The sequence below is a fragment of the Dermacentor variabilis genome, chromosome 6, assembly GCF_050947875.1.
Source record: "Dermacentor variabilis isolate Ectoservices chromosome 6, ASM5094787v1, whole genome shotgun sequence".
In the NCBI taxonomy this organism is placed as follows: Eukaryota; Metazoa; Arthropoda; class Arachnida; order Ixodida; family Ixodidae; genus Dermacentor; species Dermacentor variabilis.
Genome location: NC_134573.1, coordinates 193,195,211 through 193,212,691, shown reverse-complemented (window position 1 = coordinate 193,212,691; position 17,481 = coordinate 193,195,211). Strand labels below are relative to the sequence as shown.

At 51.6% G+C, this 17,481-nt stretch overlaps 1 protein-coding gene across 5 annotated transcripts in view; it reads right to left on the bottom strand.

Moving 5' to 3' along the window:
* Positions 1 to 17,481, bottom strand: part of jar (Myosin heavy chain 95F jaguar) — a 195,068-nt gene that overhangs the window by 87,626 nt on the left and 89,961 nt on the right. For all 5 annotated transcript variants that reach the window (XM_075697233.1, XM_075697236.1, XM_075697232.1 and 2 more), the window contains one exon: positions 15,035 to 15,332. In XM_075697233.1, the coding sequence (XP_075553348.1) occupies positions 15,035 to 15,332 (298 nt within the window). The remainder of the gene's footprint in view (positions 1 to 15,034; positions 15,333 to 17,481) is intronic.

The following is a 17,481-nucleotide window of genomic DNA, read 5'->3' as shown; positions in this document are numbered from 1 at the left end:
AGTTCGACCAAGTTCGACAACATAAACGACGCACTGCATTTGCCACACTGACTCCTCCTCTGTGCCGCACTTTGCGCCCACCACGCCTCGCGAAAACTGATGGTTTGCATCCACAAAGACGCACGACAGCGCGGGCTCACTGGGCTCACTCAGACGCCTTCGATACTTCAATTTACGGACATGGAGATTACAGCAAAAGTAGCGGCCAAACGAAGACGCTGCTGAGGTTGATCCCGCAACTGCTGATGTTGCCCCGCTCCAGACTTCAACTGAGGCTGTACCTGCCTCGGCCCTTTTACGCAGCTACTGTCGCGCAATAGAGTGCACCGGCCTATCGCTTGTGGATCGTTTAGACTATGTTGAGGACTCTGTGTTTAAGCACGTGGCTGCAATAAGAAGCAGGCTAAACTGCTGCAGTACTTTCAGCCAAATAAATACTTTCTGTGAAGCTTCGAGCGAGTATTTACTGCACCACGATTGGGGTGTGATCGGGGATTGTTCAGAGCGCGCGTTCGGTTGTGCCGCGTGTGATTGGCCAAGACCGCGCTGACTTTGCGCGGCTGACGAAGTTGGCGCAGCCTACGCTAATTGCATACGGCGCAATCGACTGCATGCTCTGAACAACAATCCCCGATCACGCCCTTGGTTCACTGAATGATTTGCAGAAGCTTTTGATCCCTCTTTTATGGGATATTATACATTGAATTCTCGCTATATCAAACTATTTCGCGATCACCGCACCGTTCGATATATCAAGGTTCGACTGTACTTGGAAGGCAAGACTAACTTTGTCTCAAGGATATTTAAGCGTGAATTGTCTTTGTTTTCCTCATGAAATGGTGTCTTTGCGAAGAACTTCTCACCAGTAGAGTCTCAGGTTAACAGAGCTATGGGTGTCCTGGGAAAGAGCAAGAGGATTCAATGGCATTACAAAGTTAACAAAAAGTGCCCCCAGATAAGTTTGTCGTAGGTTCTTGCATAGAAAGGAAGCAAATGTATGAAAATGTCAGTAAATCAGTGCCATGGTTGGGGAGCATTTGGCCTGCTTTCTCTCAATGAGAAATCGTTTCTTTGCATAACGAATTCAGAGAGTTTTTGAAGAGCGGGGGAATCTCTGTACCAAGGAGGTCTCCCATGTGGCAAACGTCAGGCGGGCACGTCAAGCAGGTTTGGGGAGAGGGGGAAAACGTCCTTCACGCAGGGTTTGCATAGGAGCGCAAGCGCAATCAGCGCCACTGGCCGACTCATGTGAGTCCTTGCCAAGGTCGCCCAAGTCTCTTTGGTTGCCAGTAAGCAGCGAGTGCAGAAGACTCCACCGCCACCGTTCCCATTTTCCCATAGATGGTTGGTCAACCATGCTTCTGCTGTGGCAGCTGGTAAGTCAGAAGCCCTGTCACGATCCGCCCGGGTTCATGAACAAGGGAGGGCTCAAGGCACCCTCCGTTGGACGGACGCTTCGCAGCGCGGTAGTGATGAACGATGACTGACTGCCGAGCAGCTGTGCTCGTTGGCGTTTATTGCGGTGCGGTGACTAATGTTGCCTACCCAGCCTGGCAGGCCACCGAGCCTGGCGGGCCAATGAAGATTATGCCCAAGGGGGCGTCACATGCTTGCTACACTCCCTTACCCCCAGTTTGTTTGTCGCCAACAAAAATACTTCTAAGTTGAATGTACGAGGCTCTGCCTCCGTCCTAGCCGGGTCGACGGTGCCTGCTACCCAGGCGAGTAATGATCCGGTGGCCTCTGCCGTCGAGTACTCCGCCTGGGCACCGGTGCTGACGGGCCGGTTGCTGCCTGAGACAGCCTCGCTCTATCCGGAGGGTCCGCAGTGGTCGGCCTTGTGAGTGGTGACGGGCTCGACACCGGCCCAACGGGCGCCGCACCACTGGCAATGCTTGCCGCCTCCAAGGTGGGCGGTGTTCCGATGAAAGCGACTGGTGCTGCCGCAAGTCTTCCTGCGGGCTGCAACTCTCAAATGGCAGTCGAGGGTGCCGGCCAGGTCCCAAGGCGAGGCCTAACATGGTCGGCGTGTCTGTGCCACACGGTCCTGTCTGGCATGCGGACGAGCAGCGATGAGGCGCTGGCAGGAGACACCACCTGTCCAGCAGACCAGAGTGGGCCAGGACGAAAGTTCCTGGCAAAAACTGGAGCTCCGGACTCTGGCAAAGGCCCGGGACGGCACCATTGGTCAGCAGCCAGCTGCTGCTGCTTCAGGAGCACTGTGGATCGGAAGTCCGGATGCAAGACGTCCAAGGGTGTCTTGACCATCCGACCCAGCAGGAGCTCACAGGGGGCACAGCCAGTGACATCGTGGGGCGTGGTCAGGTACTGGAACAGTATACGGGCAATCTGCGTGCGGAAAACCCCAGTCTGGCTCTTCTTGAGCTTGTCCTTGATGGTTTGCACCACCCGCTCAGTTGCACCGTTTAAAGCAGGGTGGTACGGCAGAACCATCATCCAGCGGATTGCATTTGCTCTGTGCTGGCGAAAGCAGGACCATTGTCAGACACGATGACGTCTGGCAACCCCTGGGCCGCAAAGACCTGTCATAGCGCCACAATAGTTGCGCCTGCTGATGGAGTGGTGACAGGTAGAACCTCCACCCACTTTAAAAAGGTGTCCACCACTACCAGGAAGTAATGGCCCTTGAACGGTCCCCCAAAATCCACATGTAGGTGGGACCAGGGTCTCTGTGGGAATGGCCAGGGGGTGATTTCCACATGACGTGAGGTCCGCTGATTCTCCTGGTCCAGGCCAGGCCACCAAACAGGAGAGTGGGTCACCATCTTGGTTTTTTCCATGCCAGGATGACCCGCGTGCAGCTACTGCAGGACCTTGGACCGGAGACTTTGTGGGATCGCCACCCTAGAACCGCATAGTAGGCAGCCCTGATGCAAGCTCAGCTCAGCGGCCTTGTGGCTTGTGGGGTTTCCACTCTGCATGCGGCTAGGGCAGAAGGCAAGCTCCAAATCTAGCCCCACGCAGTCGCTTCGTGGTACTCCCCACCCGTAGCGTGGGAATCGCGGCTACGCCGGGTTCGAACGAATAAGGCAACCAGCGGCGTCAACGGTAATAACGTTTATTGCTATTAGCAATAATGAACACTTGCAGAGGGACGTCCTCTCAGTAATAGTAGTAAATAGGCTTGCCTTGTTGTCTGGGTGGGTCGGACAAACGAGGTCACTCACGGGATGCGGCAGGTGCTTTCGTCCAGGCGGTCCAGGTGTCGGCGTCCCAAGAGGGAGCGTCTCCCCCGGTGGCGCGCTTTTATGCCTTTTTACCTTTTTGCGAGGGGAAGTCCTCCTCGCCCGCCGGATACGTTTCCCTTTAGTGTGAACCGCGTGGGGGGGAGAGGGGTACGCGCGTCACAAGAGCGACGGTGAAAGGGAGGGCGCGTAGTGCCTCTCTCCCTTGTCTACGCCGGCCCGACCCGTCGGCCACGTGCGAACGGGACGACGCGGGTACGCGGGAGGAAATGGAGGCGGGTGCTCCCCACATCCTCCTCCCCTTAAGAAGCCCCCCATACGTTGATGCTGGCACCTAGGTATGCCCGAAGGGTTCGGGCGCCCGTTTGCTAAAGTTCCTGCCAAGGTTGGCAATCAAGGCAGCGTTGCACACGCCGGCTTTGAGCGTCGGGCTTTCGTTGCTGTAGCCCTCAGGTGGTAGATACTTGATGCCGACTCGAAGGTGCCCAGTCAGTGGCACTGCTCGGGCTTGCGAGGCAGATCGTAGTCCCGGCTCGAAGGCGACTCTCCGTGCCGCGCCCCAGGTGTCGGCTGCACAAGCCGGGCGGTCGCTTGCTGGGCGCCGGGTAGTGGTTCATGTGGCTGCAAGGCCAGCGTAGCGCTGCCGGTGCGTCAGTTGTACCCGCGAGAACTGCAGGCAGTTCGCACAGCCGTGTCTTGTTTCCTGCTTCAGAAAATTGGATTAGTCCACTGCACGGAACGAAATTGCGATAAGCAGCATGACTGGCCGGATCCGGGAACCCCGTCAACGCCCGTTATGAAGGGAATGGTCGTCCGCATCATCAACGACTCACAGCACACCGCACTGGCCCTCGCAAGTCTTTGGTCAATGCACACACCGCATGCAAACACGTTGAATCGTTCACGCCACATTCCCGTCGTAGTCTGTGTGGTTGCTTGAAGACTGGAACAACGGCTCGTCGTCAATACTCTGCTTATCCGGCGAGCGAGGACTTCCCCTCGCAAAAATGTAAAAAGGCATAAAAGCGCGCCACCGGGGGAGACGCTCTCTCTTGGGACGCTGACACCTGGACCGCCTGGACAAAAGCACCTGCCGCATCCTGTGAGTGACCTCGTTTGTCTGACCCACCCAGACAACGAGGCAAGCCTATCTACTAGTATTACTGAGAGGACGTCCCTCTGCGAGTGTTCATTATTGCTAATAGCAATAAACGTTATTACCGTTGACGCCGCTGGTTGCCTTATTCGTTCGAACCTGGCGTAGCCGCGATTCCCGCGCTACGGGTCGGGAGTACCACGAAGTGACTGCGTGGGCTAGATCCGGAGCTTGCCTTCAGCCCTAGCCGCATGCAGAGTGGAAACCCCACAGGCTATAGGCTTGCTGAACCAATTGCTCCCCACAGGACACCGCCTTGACCACCTGAGACAGGACTGGGTCCCGGCTGGTCGCTTGAGATACCGCAGATCTGGAGAGAACCTACGGGTATGTGTGCTCCAGCATGAACACTTCAGCAGGTTCCGGAAGAGCATCCGGCACCTCTGGCAGGGGCAGGCAGCTCAGGGCATCAGCAGGTCCCAGGTCCTTTCCCGGACAGTAAACCAGCTCGTAACTGTAAGCTGCCAGCCTCAAGGCCCAGCGTACCACTCTAGGTGATGCCTGCACGGGAACTGCCTTGTCAGGCCCTAGAACGCCCCAACAGCAGCTTGTAGTTCGTGACCGCCTCGAACTTCCGGCCCCACAGATACTGGTAGAAGTGTTTGACACCAAACATACGGGCCAAACTTCCCTTGTCCAGCTGGCTGTAACATTGCTCTGCAGCATGAAGCCGATGAGAAGCAAACGACACAGGGCGTTGCTGGCCATCTCTGTCCCGGTGCGCCAGGACGGCTCCCACGCTATACGGCGACGTATCTACGGTCAGGACGACAGGCTTGGCAGGATCCAAGTGTACCAGCACTGGAGCCTTGGTGATTAGCTCCTTGCTGCGCTGGAAGGCCTGGTCCTGACCCGCCGTGGTTGCTCAGTAGCTATGGTGTTGGACTTCTGAGTACGAGGTCGCGGGATCGAATCCCGACCACGGCGGCCACATTTCGATGGGGGCGAAATGCGAAAACACCCGTGTACTTATATTTAGGTGCACGTTAAAGAACCCTAGGTGGTCAAAATTTCCGGAGTCTTCCACTACGGCGTGCCTCATACAGTAAAAGCTCGTTCATTCGAAATCGCTTAATTCGAACCGCCGGTTAATTCGAACTGATGCCCGGGTCCCTGCAAAGCCCTATGTATATCAATGGGCCGGAACGCCCGATAATTCGAACGTACCGGTACTCACGTCGGTTAATTCGAACTAGGAGCCGGCAGCCGGCATTGCTTCTCGTAAATAGAAGTCGCCTCGTAACGAGTACAATGCATTGAAATTTTTTTTTTTTAATATGCACAGCGACGAGAATAAATAAGCCAGCGCGCATTTTTGCACGCACGAGGCGAGCCGCCAATTTCCTTCCTGGAGCCTCCGGCGTTGTTGTTGTTGCGACTGAGGGAAGGATGAAAAGGAAAGTGCACGGGCCTGCCGATTGGCTCAGGCCGAGCCATCACCGCTGCCGCGTGCAGATAGAGGAGAGTTCAAAGATAAGAGGAAAGAAAGAAAAGAAAAGACGCACGTCGCAACAACCGCGTACGCCGCAGCGGACACTGGCAGAAAAAGCAGATAAGCGGCTGAAGCCGCGCTTGCTCATCGCTCGCTGCACACCACTCTCCGGCGCATGCCGTAGCAGGTTTTCTCTGACGCGCGGGCGCCGCCGCCACCGATGCTCCGGAGCAAGCCGTTTGAGGTTTTCGTTGCGCTGCGGCGGCTGCGATCAGTGGAATGCACGAGTAGTCTTTCCTTGTCGCATTTTGCATGAGCTTGCTCGTTTGTGTGGTATCTCGCCGCTGACGTCTCATCGACTGTGCTGATGAGACTATGAGATCTGGCTGCGCGCTATTTCTCAACCGATAAGAATTCGGATGCTGCGCTGGAGATGTTGGGCAAGTTGCAGACAATGCTTCTCGAGTTGCGGCGAAGAAAGCGCAAACAAATGCAAATCACCGATTATTTTTCATGTTGATATGCTTCGATCATTATTCTTTTGTTAATAAACATGTTTTTGAAGCATAAATAGTGTCATATTTCATCATTAAGCCTGACGCTCACGTGGGTACATTTATCATTAGTTCCAGGCGCATAAATTGATTGGATATCTTTATTTCCTTTGGTGTTTGGACTCGCATGATTTTAATACCCGCAATCGCCGACCTCAAAGAGTAGTAGTGCGTATTCCTCGGTGACGATCCCAGATATGGCTATTTTGGCTTCGGCCCTAGCAGCCAAATGCAATGGCCATCTTTTTTTTTTTTTGCCGCCCGCTCGTTAATTCAAACTCCGCTTAATTCGAACAATTTTTCAGTCCCCCACGAGTTCGAATTAACGAGCTTTTACTGTAATCAGAAAGTGGTTTTGGCACGTAAAACCCCATAATAATAAAAAAAAAAGGCCTGGTCCTGGTCGTTCTTCCAGACCCATTGCTGACCATCTCGAAGCAGAAGATAGAGTGGCTGTAGATGCTCCGACAGGTTCGGCAGGAAACTCCTGTAGAAGTTGATGAGGCCGAGGTAGCTGTGAAGCTCCTTGTTCTGGGGCTTAGGCACCTTAAGCACAGCATCAACTTTGTGGGGAGCCGGTGCAAGGCCAGCCTGGGAAATGACATGTCCCAAGTACTCAACACTGGGGGCCAGGAAAATGCACTTTTCCAGCTTGAGCTTAAGGCCGGCGTTCTGCAGCCGTGCCAGGACGTCGTGTAGGTTCTGCAGGTGGTCCCCGTCATCGCTGCCAGTAACCAGGATGTCCTCCAAATACACCGCCACGTGCCTCATGCCCCTGAAGAGGTTGTCCATTTCCCTCTGAAATATGGCTGGGGCTGAGGCCACGCCAAACGGTAAGCGCGTGTACTGGAAGAGCCCCAAAATTGTCGATATTGTCACATAGTTCTGGGAGGCATCCTGGAGCACCAGCTGCTGGTAAGCGTCTCTGTGGTCGAGCTAGGTAAACTTCTGTCCACCAGACAACGCTGACCAGAGATCTTCAATCCGGGGCAGCGGGTACTTCTCGACGGTAGCGATGGGGTTGGTGGTAACCTTGAAATCCCTGCAGATCCTGACACTGCCATCTCGCTTGAGGACTGGTACGATGGGAGCGGCCCATTCAGAAGTCTTGACGGGCACCAAGATGCCCTCTCGCTGTAACCATTGCAGCTCCTGGGTTACCCTGTCCTTCAGGGCGAACGGCAGTGGTCGAGGCTTGAAAAAAGGAGGCCGGGCTCCCTCAGATACATAGATGCCAGCCGTTGTGCCTGCGAATGTGCCCACCCCTGGTTGGAACATGGACTTGAACTCGGTCAGTAGGCTGGGAACGTCTTTCACCACATGCAGGCTGGCTTTTTGGTACTCTGGCAGACGAACGCCCAGTGCATGAATCCAGTTTTGGCCCAGCAAAGCGATGACAACTTGGTTAAGTAAAGGGGAAGGGTTGCCTCCCTGTCACCACAGCGAACGCAGACCTGTGTCTGACCCCAGACCTTGGAAAGCTGCCCAGAGTAGTTGCGTAGCATCACGCCCGAAGCCTAGACGGACACACCAGGGAAAGTACACCTGAATAGTTTCCCGGCCATGACCGACACGCTGGCCCGTGTCCAGCTCCATGGAAACGGGGTGCCCGCAGATTTTGACGGTCAGCATGTACGGTGGCACAGACGATGGTACAAGGCCCATGTGCCACATGTCGAAAATCGGCGGGTCCTCGGCCACGACATGGAGCCTGGCTGTGGAAGAACTTGAGCCTGTTGCTGCAAGCCCCCGCCGCGTACCCTTGCGACGGCTACCCTGGCCGCGGGCTTGTGTGGTACCTGGGCTTGAACCAGGCTGCTGCTGCTGTCCGTTTTTCGTCCTCCCCCTTCGGCATACCCGTGCCAGGTGCCCAGATTTCCCGCACGTGAAGCATTGTGCTTGAGAGAACTGGCACTGTGAGGGGGAATGGGCACCACCACAGCGACCGCAGGTACTGCCCTTTGTCGCCAAACTTCTTGACCGCCGCTTCCGCCGACGGTGAGCCAGTCGCACCGGCAATCTCTCCGGTGTCTTTGGCGGCAGCTTCCATAGCCAGCGCTGCATTCACGGCGTCATCCAGCGAGGGGTAGGGAAGCTCCAGGAGTTGCATCTGCATGGCAGGGTTGTTCATGCCACACACAAAACGGTCCCAGAGCAGCGAGTCCAATTGGTCCCCGAAAACGCAGGCACTCGCTAACCCTCTTAGCGCAGCAGCGAACTGCCTGAGAGTCTCTCCTTCCCGGCGGCTCCGATTGTTGAAGTGGAAACACTCCATTAGTGTGGACGGTGCTGGGTTGAAATGCGAGCGCCATATGGCGAGCAGCTCGCCCAGCGTCTTAACATGCGCCGTGGCTGGTTTGAGAAGGTCGAGCAGAAGACTGAAGACGCGGGTCCTGCAGCTGGCCAGGAAAATGTTTCGCTGTTTGGCCTCGGGTGTGTCGTTTGCCCGGAAGAACAAGTGGACTTGTTCCTCGTAAACTGGCCAGGCGGACCCATCTCCCTCGAACGGCTCAAGCCTTCCGTACAGCGGCATGGCGGCAGCAACGGGGGGCGGTGTTGTGCCACTAGCGGTGGCGTGGGACAGTCCGTGGCTACTTGTCGCCAGTGTCACGATCCGCCCGGGTTCGTGAACAAGGAAGGGCTCGAGGCATCCTCCGTTAGACGGATGCTCCGCAGCGTGGTGGTGATGAACGATGACTGACCGCCAAAAAGCTGTGCTCGTCGGTGTTTACTGCGGTGCGGTGACCAATGTTGCCTACCAAGCCTGGCGGGCCAATGAAGATTATGCCCGAGGGGTCATCACATGCTTGCTACAAGCCCCTCTTTATGTAGCGCATTAGTCTCTTCAAGGAAACCCTCAGCGATATGTAGCTAGCTGGCTTTCTCAAGTACTGGCTATACTACGCTCAAGGACTGGCCACACAGTCTACGCTCGTTACAACAGACTTTTGGATATAACGGACCATATTTTATGCGTAGTTTGTTCTACCTATTTTATTAATGCAACGGAGGTTGTTTTTAACAAACCACGCTAGAACGGACTATCAGCCACAGCGGACGAAAATAGCGGCAACGTTTGTCAAAACCTGGTGTATAAAATGGACTTTTGTCATGCTGACACAGGCTGACAACGGACTTGCGAGGGTAAGCCGACGATCGCAACTCAATATTGCGCACGAGAAAGGAAGCCGGGGCAAGCGCACCGTCTTCTTTCGCATGCAAGGCACACAGGGAGAGGAGGTTCTACTCCGGAGGCTGCTGCTTACGGCGCGGCCGCCATATCTTGAAAGCGATCTACGATGTGGACAAAGTGTTCGCTCGCGCGGGTGCCGTATCTTGAAAGCAATCTGCAATGTGGACAAAGTGCGTGCCCCCCCTCCCCCCCCCTTAGTACAAGCCTCATCTTCAAAGAAAACTGCGATGTGGCCAAAGCACATGTGCCAAGTGCCGGTAGCTTCATATGCGCTGTGCTTTCGACGTTTAGTTTGCGTTGAAGCAAGAAACAATGCAATGGTCAATTCGCTCGCTGCTGCTGCTGCGCTTCCTCACTCTTAAGTTTTGATAGCTACTTTCCACAGTCATCAAGCAAGATGTGTTCATATTTACCTGTGCGTGCACGACACCATGTTTGTTAATTTAGTTAGTAAGTGAATATTTACAACTATATACGGCCGATAAAGCTACTATTCCTACTTTGCATAGCTATCTACTAATTTGCTATCGCAATCGTTGCTTCGCCTTTCGGGTGAAACTGCGACATTCTTTTGCTTGTTTTTTTACTTTGGACGTTTGTCACTCACTCTTTCCATTAACTTTGTTACACATCGCGACCAAAGTTTCGGAAGTGAGGCATTTCGGATATTACAGACTTCGGATAAAATGGACATATTCTGTCGGATTATCAGGGTCTGTTTTAACTGTAACAAGAGTTGACTGTATATGCTTTCCGAATGTAGATGAGGTTGTCGTCAATTGTTTCCTTGAGGTTGTACCTGACAGGCAGGCTTGTATTAACCGTGGTGCACGTTAGGCCAACGCATAGCATCGCTGGCACCCCCCCCCCCCCTTTATCCCTATGAAAGCAACTTGCCTGTCTAGAACCCCTTTCAGGCAGTGTTGAGAGAGCTAGAGTATAACTATAGCTCTTGCCAACTATTTTGCTAGGCAGGGTGGCAAGCTCACAGAATTAGTGCAATGCAAACTGCAGTGCATGACTGAGGCACCAGTACATGTGAAGCAGTACCCTCTACTGCTGGCGGAGCAAGAACTGATAGAGAAAGGAGTGGACGAAATGCTGAGTCAGGGAATAATAGAAAGGAGTAACTCAAAGTAACTCAGCATACAGCACACCCTTAGTCATGGTCAAGAAGGCCGATGGTTCAAACAGAGTCTGTGTGGATTTCACACTTTTGAACAACGTCCTGAAGGCAGATGCCGAGCCTATACCGAGGATTGATGTCTTCGCGATTGTCGCAGGCAAGAAGTTTTATTCAAAGCTAGACTTGGCGAAAGGCTACTGGCACATCCCCATGGAAGCATAATCCAAGGAGAAAACAGCATTTTCGTGTTCTAGCAGACTTTTCCACTTTAAGTACATGCCTTTTGGGTTAAAAACAGCTGCAGCAGTATTCACAAAACTGATGAGACCAGTCTTGCATGGAATGCAAAATGTAGAGCACTACATTGATGATAGTCTGCTTGCAACTGACCCCGTGGGAGGAGCACTTAAATACATTAGGAGAGCTATTTTGAAGGATCCAAGGAGCGAAGTTAACCGTAAAGCCAACGAAATGTGAATTTGCCTTCCAAGCAGTTTCAGGGTGTCTACCAAGTTGACATTTCCAAATTCCCTGAGTTTTCCAGGCTTTCCCTGAGTGCCTTTGCAATATTCCCCGAGTGATGCAGAACTATGTTTTATGTGATGACGGGCTGAAGCCATATCGCCCGATGCTGTCCCTCTCTAGTAATCATATAAAAAAATTTAAAAAAAAAACAACTTACTCCAATTTGATTACTAAGGAGTAGTGTTTATGTTATTCGAAAAGTGAATAGATTGGAGAGGTTAGTAAAATGCACAGCAAATAAAATGTCTCCGAAAAAAATTGCGAATGGAGTCTGGCATTATTCTCAAATACGAATAAAAAGGAGATGCATACAGAAGCAAGTATTTTTGAATATGAGCTATTTCTATCAACTGATAGCAAGCTCAGTGTATGAGGCCCGAACTTTGTCACAATTAAGATTCTCTTTCAACAGCTCGTAAGTCAACCCCAACTGTCCTGACACACTCTCAGCCCGCGCACGACACCTCAGTGTTGTGTTTCATTGCTTTAAAGAGCTTATTTTGGTTTGGACCTGCATCTCGGCATCAGTCAACACTTTGTTTTTTGAATTCAAGCTCCTTCAAAACGGCAGCAGCTCGCTTCCTTTCCCATTCATTCCTCAATGCGTAGGTCCTTTCTGTTCTTGTCCTCCTTCCGCTACTCGTTCGTCCCACGGACCATTTGAAGCATCTTCTTGGTCAGTTGCACAGTCCACGTCCGATTTTTCGAACTCCCTAGGGGGCGCGAGAACGTCCGTAAAATCGGGCAGTTGGAAAAAATAAATGCGTGTCATTTACTGCCCTTAAGGGCTCAAACCACCACAGGCACATTCGAAAACACTCTGAAGGCCTGTCGCTACACGTATTAGGCATATCGGTGCTCGTACTGTGACAGGGAATACCGGGTGCACGCGTTTATAATTAAGGAATACATAGTGTGCCCAGTGGCAATTGCCCTTTCCCAGGCTTGTTATGCTTCACTGCAATACTTTTGGGTATGCTTCACCAAGTAACATTTCTGTACAGAAGCGAAGCTGACTTTTGAGAACCAGCATTATACAATGCACCATGCTTTCCAAGCTTCTAAGCCAATCGCGAGGATCACAAAGGCGGAGTCCCTGCCATTGCTGACAGCAGCGATTTCTTTCAATAAAAATCACGGCACCCAACGGCAAGAAGCTTCATTGCTTACGTCGAAGCAGCTAGGCCAAGCGTTGCCGCAGTGGTGGCTACGGCTGCCAGCGGATCTGCATGTGAGAGCGCCGGTTCGAGGCGGCGAGGTAATCAAAATGGCAGTGGTGGTGGCTTTGATTAATGCCGTTTCGCACCTGCGGTCACGGCAAAACGTCAGGAAAATCAGACGGCGAAGAGTTCTTGCGTCAGGAATTTCAGACATTCTGATACATTGACTCTATGGTGTACGTGGGGGCGCCGCGAAGCCGTCCAAATTATCGGGAATCCACAAAGTAGGTCGTTGACTGCACACTGGCAACTCCTCCAGCCGACGACAGGGCGTCAAAGATGATTCATTAAGATTCCTGTCTGTTACTCGAGCCAACATTACCGCGACTTCGGACCCTTTCAATTATAATACAGCTAATTTTCCCTGATAGAGGCACAAGTTCCCTGAGTTTTCCCTGAGTTATTACAGACTACTCAAAATCCCTGATAATTCCCGGTTTTCCTGGCTTTCCTGGTTGGTATACACCCTGTTAGTGTACTGTACAATTTGTGTTTACATGATGAAAAATGTACACATGGCTCTTGTGATGAAATCATGTGCTACAGTGAAACCTCGTTAAACTGTAGTTGGCCGGACCTCAGAAAAAGTATGTACTAAACGGTAGTACTGTTTAACCAAAATAGCATGAGATTGCCCACTTACCGGTCGAAAACAGAACTCAGAGAGAGTGCGATGAAAGGGGAAAGAAACATGCAATATTTATTCACTTCGCGCGACAAAAGTGCTATTTTCGTTTGATGCCACAGCAGCCTAGCACGACGACAGCGGCCTCGAACTTACTGAAGCTGCGTGCCAGCTTTTCAGCCAGCCCCCTTCTTCTCGACAAACACTCGCAAGGCAGATTCCTCGTTGGCGTTACATATTCTCTGTGCACGCACACAGTACTGCTGCAGAAGTCCTGGGGCGCCTTTTTCATTGCCCGGTGTCGGAGTTTGGAATACCTTTAGTTTGGAATAGAGTTATGTTATCGCACCCCTGTTCTCGTCGCGACGATTGCATTCATGAGGCTGACGTAACGCGCAGCTTCTGCCATGTCGGGCCTGAATCGCCCATGCTGTCTCTTTCCGTGTCATCCTCATCACTGCTGCTATCGACACTTCAGCAACAACAGAGGCAACGACGACGAAAAGTCAAACCTCGTAGCCGACATCTCCTCGCGGCCACAGCACCGCTGCCTAGCAACTTCTTCACATTCCAAATGCCACACACTGTAGTCAACAGCAGATCCCTGTCGTGTGCCAGCGCCTACTTCTTCGTGTCACATTCGATAGTATGGACGATGCCTAATTTTTCTGCTATGCTGAGTACCCGGAGTCTTTTTTATCCGAGCTTCGGCATGACGCGAGTCCTTGCTAGCACGACGCCACAACGCTCTCTGGCGCGACGTCGAAATGATGTTGATGTGGCTTCACGAGCAAATGCACAGGACACTTACAGGCCATTGTTCCGATCTCTGAGTCTTGTTTTTCTGCCGGGCCACCCGGTGGAGACGACGCACCACTGTGTTTGCGCGATGGAAAGTGGAAATGCTACGTTTTAACCGATGCATAAGCAATAAGCTGGTATGGTTTATGCAGATACAAAACACATTATGTTCAATGGGCACCGAGTTGGGGATATGACTTTAAAAATTGGAGGACACTTAAGCTTCGCCTTCAAGAGTGGAGTGCGACAGCGTTCCCGTCGGCCCGTCAAGGGGTGTAAGACAATGCGCTACGGCGCAGCGATCACTTACGAGGTGCCCCGCATCGGATTTCTCACCCACCAATCACGTGGTGAGCGTCGAGCAACGCAGCGTTTGGCGCGACAACGAAACGTGCGCCTGAGCAAGCGGAACGAACCAAAGAACGAACTCGGTGTCTCGGAACGTCGTGATCGGCACGGACAACCAGGCGGCGACGCGCCTCGCACCGGTCTCCGCACAGCCCCAATGCGCGCGTGGCGCGCCACCTGTTGGGGCAGCGCCATACATTGCGAGGAGGGGGTCTTCTGTGTTTGCCGTAAGATGGCTCTGCGTGTGTGGAAAGCGCAGAAGAAATGTAGCGGAAACGTACTTTGCTACGCGTTTAACTGCGACTTCTGTAATTTACATGCTCGTAATTACCGATATACACAGCAGTGTAACTTTCTACGGCACGTTTGCAAGTCAACACCGCATTCGCTAGAAGCGTTTTTGTCCCACTTTGAACGATCGAACTCATGGCTGAGTGGTAGCGTCTCCGCCTCACACTCCGTAGACCCTGGTTCGATTCCCAACCAGCCCATCTTGCAAGTTGTTTTTATTTATGAATTGCCTTCGGGGTTTTTTCGCTCACGGCCAACGCCGCCGACACCGACTTTCTTGCGACACGAGCTCCTTAACGCTGTTGCATCAATACTTTTAAAACGAAACTACGGTTTAACGAGGTTTTACTGTACAGACAGGCTCCAGTGTGCTATATGCGCTAAGGACTCATTTTAATAAGCACTGTTGCGCTCATTACGTAGACAAATATGCTGTGCAGAAAAATGTTTCTCTAAATTAGGACGATGGCTTATTACCCACAAACACAGCAGCGTCAAAATGTGGCTCAATAGTGTGCGTGGCCAGCAACTGCGCTAATAGCAACAAGGCAACGTACCTGAACACTTGATCTGCGAGAGAATCTGGCCACCCTCAAAACAGTGGTCCACCATGCGCAGGTTGGGCTTGATGCAGCGCACAAAATGGGTGCCCGTCTGCTGCAGCTTGTGCATGAGCGCTTGCAGCTGGCTGCGGAACTTGCTGCCCACGCTGATGAAGCTCAGCTTGCCCTTGGACAGTGACTGCCTGCTGTCGCCAACGTCAAACAGGCCCCGCAGGAAGCCGTTCTTGGTCTCCTGCACCAGCCCTTCCAGGGATGCATGCAGTGCGTCGTTGTTTTTCTCCACGAACTTGGCCTGCACAAGCGACAAGAGTTAAGCACTACACTCACTACAGCAGGTGTGATCAACAAGCTGCCTTGCTGCACAAGACACGTGCTTGTGTGCACAAAACTATGGCATACAAATTCATGCCATATGTTTCAAGATAATCGTGTGGTCTGTGGAAGAGACTCAAATTTTGCACTGCCTTGCAGTGCTGTTGCATATAGCATGAAAAAAAGTGAAAATGTGCAATTTATAATGCAAGTTCCGCGGAAAGTGTCTGCTTATGATAGTGTCATGCAAATTATAGGTCACAAATGCATTGTGCTCACAGCGCCAACATGTGCTTGTGACAAATAGCACAGCACTCCTGCCGAACTATACCATTTGCTTCGAGCATGCATACAGTCAGTCCAGTGTGCATTTTTAGTCTGAAGTGGTAGGCTGTGCAGTCAGAACTCAGTCATGAAAATACCCTTCAATTTCAGGATGTGCATCATAAGCATAAAAAAATGAATAAAAAAAATAAAAGCCAGTTTTCCTATGGAACGAGTGATCTGATGCCAAATCGCAAACTGATGTCACACAGGCAATTGTTTATCATAAAATTGCAGTGCACAGATGTTTTACTGTAGCAGAGGTCTTCCATCCTGCCTTTGTGTTAGGCTACCACTAACAGCTGTCAGTGCTGGACAACCACCTTAGGTTCACCCAGGCCGTAAAGTGAAGTTGGCAGTGGGATTCAAACTTGTGCTCCTGTGGCAATGTGCAGTTGGAAGTTGAATGCCCTAACCACTAAGCTATGTACTATGTAGCATTGCACTTAGTATTTTGCACCCTACACAGACTATCAGAGTGGTGGCATTTGCGCATGTACCTCGGAGGCCGCAACAAGCAGTACTGCTGCAGCAGACGAAAATGATGTGTCATGCACACAAGAAAGTTGTTCTTGAGAAGATGAGGCTTCTACTGTGGCATCCTACTGCTGAAATCTGCCAATTATTTTTTTTTTCAATTTTACCACCTATCTTGTTCTAATCATTAATGCAACCGATATAATGGGAAAACAACAGAATGCTAATGAAGAACAAGAACATCAACACAACATGTCTTCGCTTGCTTTGCAACACATTATTTTCACAAAGAATGCCTTAAAAGGCACTTTCAATTCCATTTTGCCTATGGCTTCAGTGTGAACTTAGCACTATAGAGTAGGGCATACAGTCAGATCCCCTCATAACAATACTCAAGTGCCAAGAAGGAACCGTAGTTATAACTGATAATTGTTATAACTGAGTTGTACTAACTGGTTATAACTGGGTTATCTGTTGGACAGCAAGAAATACAGTCAAATCCACTTATAGTGTTGGCAGGTCTAACAATACCCAGATGTTTGTGCATGTTCTATGGTGAAATAAACTGCTTGCTACATCCTGTGCTGCATTATTAGCTATAGCAACCTGGCTACTGGGTGCTAACGCCAAAAGAGAGAGAGAGAAAAAGAAAAGGCAATATCCTTGAAAAAGAAAGGAAGAAAGCGAGAGGCTACCCTCATACTCTGAACCTTCGCCACACATGCTGTTGTGCCGTGCATCTGGCACAGATCTCACACAGCATGGCTTCACCAAATCGCCCCATGGATCACCGGCCTCATGCGCCCATCTCTAAAAATTAGATTGTGGGGTTTTATGTGCCAAAACCCCGATCTGATTATGAGGCACGCCGTAGTGGGAGACTCCGCTAATTTGGACCATGTGGGGTTCATTAACGTGCACCTAAATTTAAGCACAAGGGTGTTTTCAGATTTTGCCCCCATCAAAATGCGGCCTTGTGCTTAGCAGTCCAACACCACGGTGGGCGACACGCTCGTCTCTCTTCCACCCATTCGATACACGTGTCAACTGCGCTGACGTCCGAGGGCTAGAAGGGAGGTGCGGGAAGCCGGCGATGCAATGAAGGTGTGCAGCATGCAGGCAGGTGCGGCAGCTCGCATTCTTTTTTTAAAGAATTTTGCTGCCTTTTTCCTTTCAGCATGGCCACCCTGGTAGACATATTTAAATGTTATAACCGGTAAAGCAAGCGCTTTATTCCACCATAGAATAGATACAAAAGTTGATGGTGCATCGGTGTACATGATGGGGTACCGTTATAAGTGGGTTCGACTGTACTTGAAGCCTGCCCA